At 37.5% G+C, this 11,133-nt stretch overlaps 3 protein-coding genes across 4 annotated transcripts in view; 1 reads left to right on the plus strand and 2 right to left on the minus strand.

Moving 5' to 3' along the window:
- Positions 1–11,133, minus strand: part of LOC145912394 (uncharacterized) — a 53,377-nt gene that overhangs the window by 2,539 nt on the left and 39,705 nt on the right. The window contains exon 1 of one of the 2 annotated variants that reach the window (XM_082999849.1): positions 259–498. Coding sequence is in view for 1 of the 2 variants with exons in the window: in XM_082999850.1 (XP_082855976.1) it covers positions 259–289 (31 nt within the window). In the remaining variant the exon portion in view is untranslated. Of the gene's footprint in view, positions 1–258; positions 499–11,133 lie in introns of those variants that run through there. The other variant, XM_082999850.1, reaches the window with a different exon arrangement.
- LOC145912393 (uncharacterized) lies at positions 1,176–3,779 on the minus strand. The gene is made up of 4 exons (XM_082999848.1): positions 3,680–3,779; positions 3,248–3,361; positions 2,851–2,979; positions 1,176–2,521 (listed from the first exon to the last, which is right to left on the minus strand). Exons 2-4 carry the CDS (start codon positions 3,321–3,323, stop codon positions 2,196–2,198), a joined length of 531 nt encoding a protein of 176 aa, XP_082855974.1. The 5' UTR covers positions 3,324–3,361; positions 3,680–3,779; the 3' UTR covers positions 1,176–2,195.
- LOC145911628 (uncharacterized) lies at positions 4,938–7,288 on the plus strand. The gene is made up of 6 exons (XM_082999029.1): positions 4,938–5,129; positions 5,456–5,645; positions 5,726–5,842; positions 5,899–6,051; positions 6,362–6,473; positions 6,535–7,288. The coding sequence occupies exons 1-6, from the start codon at positions 4,972–4,974 to the stop codon at positions 6,906–6,908; spliced, it is 1,104 nt and encodes a 367-aa protein (XP_082855155.1). The 5' UTR covers positions 4,938–4,971; the 3' UTR covers positions 6,909–7,288.

The following is an 11,133-nucleotide window of genomic DNA, read 5'->3' on the forward strand; positions in this document are numbered from 1 at the left end:
GATATTTTATTGTCAAAAAAACGATTTTCTCGCTATCATTGCGCAATGTTTTGTATAAACGAGTAAGTAAAACCTTTATGTAGATACTTAACACAAATATTTTTTAAATGCAACGATATTTTATGACATTTTAAATTAAATTATATCATGTCTATGACTTTTACGTATAAACTGATATTTAAAATTTTCATGTAAGAAAAAGTTTTAAGATACTTGAAAGTAGGCTTCATTTATTGGTAAATTATATGACATGCATACTTTCGTAAGTTGCTGGGGAAACTGTTTCCATCCTGGATTCTGTATTTTACTTGTTCCAAGTTTCCTTCCCGCGTGACGTCACATTTACACAATTTTTTTACCCTGCCGCTATAACCCCTGTAACATAACAGTGACTTAATTTATATCACCCTCCCTCTCTGTTTTCAGTGCATTTATATCAAACTAATGCCTTCTGATATTTTCCTTGTCATGAAAACCCTCTTAGCTGTTCTTAAAACCTAAAAATGACTCTGAAATTATCTTCTGGTCACTTGCCTACACATCCAACGTCTAAATTTGTACTGAAGCATAAGCGAACACTAGTTCGTCGAGCGGCGCCTGACTCTGCAAGTTAGTCAACCGTAAAGCCCCGAAAAAGTGGGTAACTTCCATAGGGTTTAACCACACTTCTTGTTTCGCTCTAATGATGCCTCAAAATGATCCAGTCCTCCTTTCGTTTACCTTGCCATTGTAATTCTCACTGCATAATGTGAAATAATCCTGGTCTTATCGACGAAGCAAATTTTACGTAAATTGTTTTCGTGAAACGTAATGCCCTTTAAACGACAAGCGTGATTAATTGTTATCGAAACGACCTGTTTGGAAACCAATTACTTGTTGCTATGGAATATAAAAAGCGCGCTCGGTAACACAATTAAAATTAGGCGAGATGAATCAAGGGTTTCAGAATACGCAGTAATATTTTATGCATTGGCATGATTGGCAGGATCGCCCCACTGGTTTCAGAATATTATGTTTTTGCTTTCACGGCTTGGCAGTTTTTCCGCCCCAGCGGTTTTGCAACTTCGGATAAAGAAATTTTTTTGTGTTTTGCGCCCGCCTGATGGGCATCCGTCTGTGTCCATGGCAGCAATTTGGTACACAATGAGACGCACCCATGTAGTTATTTTGCACCGCAGTTAAAATCTATTTTGAAAGTTTCGTCAAAATCACGACATTCAATTCATGGTTGACACAAATACTCATCGGAGAAGAAACCACTTTTTTGAACAGGGACAGGGCAATAGTATTTGCATGCAAGTAAAGGCACAATAAAAGCAGAGGCGTGGGCAAAGAAAATGGAGGTTCATTTCATAGGCAACAAACGAAACTTTCACTTTTACAGACGCGGGCAGTGGAAATTTCATTTGCTTTACATTTTCATTTGCAAGTCAGAAGATAACTTTTGCAAATAAATTAAACTGGTATTTTGTGGCTTGTAAACCTATATACGAAGTCAAACAATAGCCTTATAATCTGGGTATTAGATCAGTAATAGTCAAAGGTCGACCCAATATATAGCTTGCTATTAAGTGTACCGCTCTGCCTTAAATCTTGCCACACCGTGAAGGTTATAGAGGTTATCCGTCTTGGGGTTTTGGACAAAAATTTCCCCTTCGATATTTAACAAATTAGCAGTAATTTTCTTTCGGCAAGACATCAAATGACGTTGTTTGTGGGCGGACTTTCATTATTTTGTTTCTGCTAGCAGATAAATTCATCAAGCACAAATGGGTTAAATTAGGGTGATTATGTTTATTACTTTTGACACAGCTTTGAATGCCCGTTGGGATGTAACAGGATTAATGCGTCTGTATAACCATTGAAACCATAAAACCACCGAAGGTCTAAAATACTCAAAGGCTTTCAAGTAAAGCAGGAATATATATGTTGAAATTTAAGGTTAGTAATGCATGCAATGTATACATAGGTAAGTTCCAACTACCATTGTCTAGATGTTAGTGATACTGGTTTCTCATAAAACCCGCAGCGGCGATAAAGTCAAGCTTTGGCAAATGAAGCACCACAGGACTACTTATTGCGAAGGCAACACATGTTATAGCGCAGCTTTGACTGTCCGTCTCCATAGTCTTAAAACATATCATGTTTGTTTCCACTTCGCGTGACGCTTTTTTCTTTACTTACAAAGAGTGACCTCAAAATCCTCCGACAACTTCGCGGTACGAAGGGGGCGGTGCCTCCTCCGCGTTCAGGGGCCTCGTTGGGCGTTCGCGTTGCGGGGAAATCACCCTGGTGATGTCCCTGTTGTGGCACCTCGTGCTTCTGTTTGATTCCAAATTTTCCATCTGAAACCTTTCGGGGTAAAATGGTCTGTGGCGCCCCGCGTGAGGGTCCATGCCTCGCCGACTAAGTATGCTCTGGTACTGCCGCTTGGTGGCGATTTTCTTCCGACAGATGCAAAAGACGGTCGCTCCAAGGCAAAGAGACAGACACCCGAGGGGCAGCATTATCTTTCCGATGTCTGCAAGGTTTAATTAATATATACTGTACGTTTTACGAAAACCCCACAAGCTTCTAGTGGTATATTTTTTTTTATATAGTTCGAGAAGAAATTGCCATTACATGGGCACCTGACTCGATAACCTCTAAGGTTTAAACAGCTCCGTGTCATTTATCGTTTGCATTTATTTTTCATTCACTGTTTGCATATCTTTCGTACAAAATATAAAATATTATATGTGTTGGGTATAACGTGCTAGTTTTACTGCCTCAATAGGCCTAATATGACACCACGCACATACTATTTTATTACGAACTTAGGACAACTTTGGACACTGATATGATACTTACGCGTCGAAGGTGGGTCTGTAACAGTTACCAAAAACATGACACCACACACCACCATTGGAACTCCGCATGATACGAGAAAAGCAATGATAATCAAGATCCGAACAGTCCACCATGTCCTTTTTTTGTAAGCTATAATAAAAGAATAAAATCAGTTCTTGCATAATTCTTTTACATTTTTTTATCATTAGTGTGATGGTTGTAGTTATACTTATATATTTCTTTTATACATCAATATAGTACGAAATCGCGACGAAGGAATGTTGTTTACCAATAATGATTCTATATTGCCGCGAAACCCTTCTTCAAAGAAACCAAATTTAGTGATGAATTTCTCTATGTGTTTGCCAATAAATTGTTTGGCGTTTAATCTCAAAGTCAAAAGGTTTCCGACAAATACCGTCGAGATCTTTGCGAAGTTCAGCAAACTCTTGGTTGGCGCTGACTGGCCGTGGGTCTTCCATTGGAACATCCATTTTCAATGTCGACTTTGCCTTGAATTGTGATGATTTATCTAATCCAGAATCAAAATTAACAGGGATGGTTAGAAATCGAAGTCAAGACATTTGCAAGATTCTTGTTTAAATGGAACAACCCGTTATTTCTGGAACAAATATGTGGGCTGAATAAGCCACGATAAAACGTGGCACTGTCCAAAACCAACGTGAACCACGATAAAACTTTAACAAGTAAATGAAGTTGAAAATGCTTAAAAATCTTTAAAATTTTTATTGATGTAAAATCGCGTGTTTTCAAAATTGCACAATGCGCTGTTCAGTGTCAATGAGTTCACCTGTAAGCTACATTATAAACCATATAAGCTTATACTCGCCTGTATATTACATCTTGATCCTATAAGCTTGGCCTGGATTATCTTCACTTGTCAGCTACCTTGTCTGCGCAACCTCTCAATAATTGCCTACCATTTTTTGGTTGACTGGTTTTGCGTTCATGCCCCACTGGTTCGACGCCACCGACTGAATACCACCACTGGAAGCAACAATGAGCACTCTTTGATACGAAACCACAGTTAATGTGAAAGTGGAGATGGGTGAGCAGCTTCAAACCCACACGAAAACACATTGCTGATATTTTGTTATATATGTTTTACTTAAAAAATATTTTTACTTACTGCTATGCAAATAAGGCTACCGTACGTCCTTATTTTGAAGGACATGTCTTCCTTTGTGAAACAAAATAATATGTACTCCGAGAACACTAAAATTACCTAGAAATCCTCCTTTTTGGTCCCGTCTATTTCACTTTTCGTTTTATAGATCTCTTTTAATCATTAAAATGCAGTGTTCAGCGTTTTTGGACGATCCGTATGTCGTATGTTATAAATATAGACAGTATTGTGTTCATGCTGGACTTCAATACGCACAATGCCTGTTCCCCTTAATAAAATGAGAATACTGTAAAATCACTAGGCTACTAACAGTAATTCTACGTGAACATTCAGTTTTTTGTTAAAGGACGCGGTACTTTTTCTTTACTTGGGCTTATTATGGCAACAAAAGTGATATAATTAAAAAACGCCTAGGCCAAAAAACTATCCTCGTATTGAAGCCTGAATGCATAGCTGCTTATATTTTTTTGAAAATCTGTTTGACTTCTGAGTAAGATCTAAAAGATTTTTCCATTGTCACGACATGTTAATGATTTTATTAGGACTGCCTATTTTTTATTATTTTTTATTTTTTTAATGAATAATTTAAGCAGGATCCCAGAAATAACTTTTCTTTTCAATTTAATATAACAGCTTGAATTACAAAAAAGTGTTCAAAACATCAACACGTTCTAGAATTCGAAGGACGCGCTTTGTTTGTTTTATCCAACTGAAGTGGAGTAGCGTTCACCTGACTAAGTTTGTGTAGCTTTAGGCCTTCTCTTATATTCTGTGTGATAAGGCGAGCCACCTATTCTACCTTTAGAGCAGCCAGTTAACAGCTTATTTCTTCGAAGAGCAAACATCATTTGGCCTAATTTAATTTTTTATTGTTTTTTGGAGTTGTAAGCTGTATGGCAAGAAAATTACATAGATGTGGTGATTTTGGCGACATAACTTATGTATAACATCTTGCAGTATAATAGGTTGTTTGTAACTGTTGTGTGCAAAAAGAAATGAGTGGATCGTACTTGGATGGGGTGTCCCCAATAGTTTCGTCTGGAAAATATCGTTCAGACTTGTTCGACAGCGATTCAAATGACACATTTTCATCAGGATCATTGTTTTCTGAAGAGGGGGGGACTTTGCATTCTAGCAAACATGATGAACATATGTAGGTTATTGTCCTTTCTCCTTATTATTAGGCTGACTGACTCCAAAGAATGTTTGTAAATTGCAGGGTTAGCTGTAATGTATTTGCCTACAATGTCATTAAGTATATTTTTTCTAGGCGTCTGACTCCATAACCCTTATCTTTTTATTGATGCCCATGCCTTTTTATTTTGCATATTTGTCGTTAATACCTGTTCAAGTTCTTTTTGTGCAAAATTAAATTAATAATTTCCATTTACTCCATAACAAACCAATGGATTGCAAGTATGTACAAGCATCCATTTTAAATAATTACGCCAGTTTATTACAATAACAACTGTGATTTAGGATCCTTCCACCCAGACTGTCTTCAACATGTCATAAACAAAAGCCGTTGCTTGGGATTAAAAACACAAAGCCACATAAAACTGATACCAATACTCCCAACACTATTAAAATGAATGATCATGAAATAAGCATCTGGGAACAGTGGTTGATTCACAAGTTGGAAGTGGAAAGGGAAAAAAGCAAAGTTAAGGTATGCAATGTAAATTAGAACTTTAATTTTAATTATAGGTAAGTTGTTATCCTCTTATTAAAACTTTTTTCTTGTTAAAGAAAATTGAAGACAAACAAAAAAACGAAACAGAAAAAGAAGAAAAGTTAAAAAAGATGGAGCGACAGAAAAAGGCCCAAGAAAGACATCAAGAATGGGTTGAGGAAAAGTTGTTAAAGGTACGCTGTCATATACCATCGTTAAAATGATCATGTTTATTTATTGTATTTTGCAGCTTAAACTACAGAAAAAAGCCCATGAAAGGCAAGTAAAAATTAAGCAAGAACTTGAAACTGCAAAAAAGGAACAAATAAAATTAGAGGCAAAACAAAAGTACGAACATTGGAAGGATAAACATGATCAACTGGAAAAGGAAAACAAGTTAAAGGTTGGAAAAGCTGGTCTGAAACAAAATCTAAAGTATTTAACTTGTGCCAAAACAGGTTTAGAGTTTATTTTAGTATTTGACCATTTTTAATTCTAATCGTAAATCCCTATTAAAGGCTTTAAACAGCTCATGGCAGCTCTGTATAATGTTGCATTGCACAATTAACAGCCTGCCAGAAAACTTTTGTTCAATCCAGTTTATTTTTGCATTACACTAACTTTTCTGTATTTATATATATTCATCTTGGTGTTTTTTTTTGTGCACTTGAACATCCCTAATCAAAATTTGATTTTGTTTCCATCATTCCAAGAAAAAGCATGCAAAGGAAAAGGAGCACAAACTGAGGGAAGAAAAGGAAAGGGAAAATGAGGAACATTACCAACGATGGTTGGAAAACAACAAGGAGAGGATAAACAGCTTGGGTACTTTCAAATATTATAACTTGAACCAAGAGTTTGTTTGAAACACTTCGTCTTTTTACAGTTTTACAAAAACAACTAAAGAATCCAACACCTACATATGTAAATCCAAACCCCTGGGTAGCACCAAGCCCCTTGAATAGCAAACCTTCCCCAAGAAGTCCACGTTCGGCGCAAATCCATGCAAGGTCACGCCCAAGGTCAGAGCAAGGACATCGCAGGCCCGAAACCCATTCCCCTATGAGGGTTGGCTCGGCGAAATCGCGAAAACCAACAGAAAGCAAGTTTGGAAAAGCTGAAACCCCTCTGCGCTTTGCTGGTATTAAGTCAAGGACAAATAGTGGAAGAAAACCCGCAAAGGCCCCTGTTCCGTTGCAAGGTTCTTTGCGAAGCACTTACAGAATAAAGGACAACGCCTCTAGCAGACCGTGGCTATAGCGTTTTACCATTCATTTGCAAAGTTTAACTGATAATGAAAACAGTGTAAAACGTAATAGTTGCAACTAAGACGTTTCGAAGATAACCTTGTATTGCATTATATATTTTTTAAGGCCCAGTATTTGTTGCATTAAAAAAAGGATTAATTTTTGAAAGCAAAACTGGTATTGCAAAAACTTGTCACATATGTACTTGTTATAGTGTTTGCCTTTGCCTAGAGAAATTAACAGCTTTTATCGTATATTGACGTGCATAAAATCTTTCTGTGTTGTTTTCCATGTATGCTGGGAAAAGAAAATGAGATATAAGCAAGGCTTATAATGCCTATCGCTACATAGTGATATGTTGTATTTATGCAAACAAACTTACTTTATTGTTGGTTGCTTCCCAGCAGACACAAGTACGTCGTATAGACGTCAAATTGTAGTCCCGACCAGTGGTCGAAATCTGGTAAAGTTTTTGGTAGAAAGTGCAAATTCAAAAGACGTCGAAACCGGACTCTAATCAGACGTGGTTAGCTGGACGTCGTATTTACGTCCAAATATGTTCCTTTTTACCAATGGTCGAAATCTGGTACAGTTTTTGGTAGAAAGTGCAAATTCAAAAGACGTCAAAACTTGACCCTAATCAGACGTGGTTAGCTGGACGTCCTATTAACGTCCAAATATGTTCGTTGCGTCGATATTTGGTTGTAAATTCGCATCTAAAATACGCCTGTTCTTGCCTGACGACGTACATTTTTAGCCTGTACAAGGCGTCAAATAGCCCACGATGTTAAAGCTGAAAACAAGTTTAATAAAAAAAAAGAACGCAAAGAAAGGTTTGGAAGAATTTAGGCAGAGGTGCTTGGGCTGGAGGACGGGCGACCTCCTTTTCTCCCGGGCGCATGCTTCAGGTAATCTCCCACATGGAATAATCAATTTCTTTTAGATCGGGATACAATTCCCTCACTGCTTCTGTAACAAAATATTTATAAAAGTAATTATCCAGATGTTTAGTAGCAAACAGTTCTTTAGGATAACATAATATCTTTTTCGTAATCATTTGTCCCCCCTGAAGCAACCCCAAGGCAGCAACAGGTAAACAACAAGTACAAACTATATGTATCCTTCAGGAAGGGGACAGATAAATAATAAGACACAAGAAGCACACAAAACTCACCGAGTATACAACTTTAAATAATGGAGATTTGGTGAATGCTAGTTTTCCATGCCCTCCTTGCATGTTCATGTTTGTCATCAGAGCAGTCGTAAACATCCTAAAAAAGAAGATTACCATGGTGAAAAGTCTACTCCCCACACACACTACTGTTACTTTTCAAGCAACACAATTTCAATACCTTTTTAACCTGTCACAAAAAAAATTTAAATTGTGATTACCTGTTCAAAATTTTATTAACTTTATTCCAGTGCACTTAGTTGAGGAGTCACTCTTGTAGTAGAAATCAATATCCATATCCATATCTGAACTAGCTTGACTGTCATCATCATGTGTATTTTCCTGTAATTCCACAGCGCGAACACGTTCATAAGACGTATCTTTTTCTGGCAAACAGTCACTATCACTTGACGATGGTGCAAACATAGCATCGACAGCTTTATTTAATCTTCTATATCGCCTCCAATACGCCACGTTTAAGTGTACAGAAAGCGCAGGAAACTTCAACTGCAAGAATAACAGTAACGAGAAACGTCAATTCAAACTCACATGCGTCTTGCCAAGTTTCTGTGTCTCGTCTCTCCCTTTTCCGCATTCCATGCGATTTGCGCGGGAAATATTTTGCGTCAACGATTTTGTGCGCGGGTGGAAGAAGTCGGCGGCACGCCAAAAATAAATTCAAACTTGAGACAAGTCGGTGGGAAATGGCGAATACCACATCACGCATCTAACGATTTTCATCATGACTGCGTCGATAACAAAGTGGGTAACAGCGGTAACAAGGGCCGGCGACTGCGTTTTGATAAATTTATTAAATTCGCAAAAATAAACACTGTGCGCCACTAGCCTTTTTAAACATGCTGTAAGTCAGAAAATGTTGTTTGAAAAATCAATACATGACTTAATGTTGAAACTGGAAATGAACAAAATTAATGTCGATAATCAATTAAGGTTTCTACGTCTTTGGACGTCGATAGCTAGTTTTAACTTGGCCGACGGAAAATGTACCAAAAATGGACTGTTTCGCGACGTACAGAAGATGAACAAATATTGACGTCCATAATCAGTTAGGACTTCAACGTCTATGTACGTCGATAAATAGTTCTTAAATGACTGACTAAAAAATATACCAAATTGAGACTGTTTTTGGACGTACTGTAAGTGACTAAATGCGAACGTCGATATTCGACGAGTAAATCTACGTCGTTGGACGTCGAAATTATGAAACTCTCTGACCGACGGAAAATTGTTGCTATTTAGACCGCCATACGACGTACAATAATGCCCGAAAATTGGACATGTCACTTTGGTCAGTATTTCTACCAAATATGTATGTCTAAAAGACGTAAAAACATGGACCCTAAATTTTGGTTTGAGATGTACTAATATTGGACGTCTGAATGAAGTAGTTATTTTGGAAAGGCGGGGACCGAAAATCAAAATTGGTCGAATTGACGTCGTGACCGCATTTCGACTTCGATTCGACGTCGGTATGACGTCGTGTGTCTGCTGGGTTTCCTATCAAAGAAAATAAACATTCGAAATACAGGATGTTTCACACTGGCTTTTTTGCACATATTTTACACTTAGTTTAAAGATTATCACAAGTTATTTTAAGAAGGTTTAATAATAACCTACCCTGCATCTGGCATTGACGTTATCTGATTAATACTTGATAAGATTTTAACATTACGAAATTCGACGAAATAGTCCGTTTCGTTGGCTGTACTTTTCTTTATCTACTGGTTTGGCGTCTCGAAGCATTTGTCCTCGTTAGTATAGTGGTGAGTATCCCCGCCTGTCACGCGGGAGACCGGGGTTCGATTCCCCGACGGGGAGCATCTTTTTCGGCCTATTTTCAACCAGGGCATTGCGTATATTTTTGCAATATTAATTCGCGTTTTTTGAATATTGTCGGGCTTCTTTTTGTCGGAAGTCGGAAGTCTTGTCATGTTGCAATCTTAAAAAATACAATATCCAACGAAAAATTATGTGTTTTAATCTGACAAGAGGGGTTTAAAATTGGTTAATTGCAAGAACAAGGTTTTGTTGTCACAATTGTTCGACCTTCAAATGACAATACCCTTCACAGCATTTTTGCGAACTGGATTACATACAACCCCTCAACCGGGCTTTACACTGCTGGCGTACATATATTATCGGTAGACAACCCGCTTCAAAGCGCCAGAAATGTAATTATCGAGGTGATCTTATAGAAAATGCACATGCGGTCGCAAGCACGGCTCTTGGGAATGGTCATACAGTTCACGAACTTGGAAGTTTCCAATGCCCAAGGAAGCAAATTAGCTTTATTGCAACTTAAATAAGTTTGCCTAGAAGTAAGATGAAAGACTGAAAGCAATAAGATTAAATTCCGCTTGGTGGTGCTAATTGCGTATTACTTAAGGATGAAATACTGCAGGCGCACAGGGGTTTTTCATGTGGTAATCCCGTTCACTCATTGACTTTGTTCATGTCGAACAAAATGTATTTTCTTCTTTAAACCATATTAGTTTTTACAAATTGTGTGATAAAATTCTAGGACAATATGCTTTGGAACGCTTTAAACACCACACTTTTAAGTTTAACCGTACACAGAATACACACACAATTTATATTTAAACATGTATTTGAAGGTAGTTCGAATTTTACATGGGTACAATTTATCTCAGGACAAAATCTTGCCTCTGTGCATTTTCGGGTGACTCTAAAAAGCATAGTGCAAAAAATAGACTCTGAAAAGAACTTTATTATTTATTGAAATCATCTTTCACATTCGAAGAATGACAAAAAAATCGAATTTTCGGAAACGTTAACACCCATTTCTATTCTAGCTATTTGCGGAAAGAGCCTAAAATGGGGTACATGCTAAAATAAATCCTATAATTACGTTCTGTAAGCCACCAGTGCATGTTTTGTAAGTGGACGCGTCAAAAAATACCGCTTAAAATAAATCCAAAAGGATATTTCCGGAGCTGAAAAATACCTGGACAGCCTGTTGTCAAATGGCCGCTGTTGTTCTGTTGGACAACCAAGCACGTATTATGTAGGATTTTCCCGTTACGCC

Source organism: Ascidia mentula, chromosome 8, assembly GCF_947561715.1.
Source record: "Ascidia mentula chromosome 8, kaAscMent1.1, whole genome shotgun sequence".
NCBI classification, from domain to species: domain Eukaryota; kingdom Metazoa; phylum Chordata; class Ascidiacea; order Phlebobranchia; family Ascidiidae; genus Ascidia; species Ascidia mentula.

Excerpts from the sequence above, each read along its gene's own strand:
- LOC145912393 (XM_082999848.1), bottom strand. The coding sequence starts at position 3,323 with ATGGATGTTCCAATGGAAGACCCACGGCCAGTCAGCGCCAACCAAGAG. Across the intron at positions 2,980-3,247 it reads ACTTCGCAAAGATCTCGACG|CTTACAAAAAAAGGACATGG; the intron begins GTATTTGTCGGA and ends CTTTTATTATAG. Across the intron at positions 2,522-2,850 it reads TACAGACCCACCTTCGACGC|ACATCGGAAAGATAATGCTG; the intron begins GTAAGTATCATA and ends TAAACCTTGCAG.
- LOC145911628 (XM_082999029.1), top strand. The coding sequence starts at position 4,972 with ATGAGTGGATCGTACTTGGATGGGGTGTCCCCAATAGTTTCGTCTGGA. Across the intron at positions 5,130-5,455 it reads AGCAAACATGATGAACATAT|GATCCTTCCACCCAGACTGT; the intron begins GTAGGTTATTGT and ends ACTGTGATTTAG. Across the intron at positions 6,474-6,534 it reads GGAGAGGATAAACAGCTTGG|TTTTACAAAAACAACTAAAG; the intron begins GTACTTTCAAAT and ends GTCTTTTTACAG.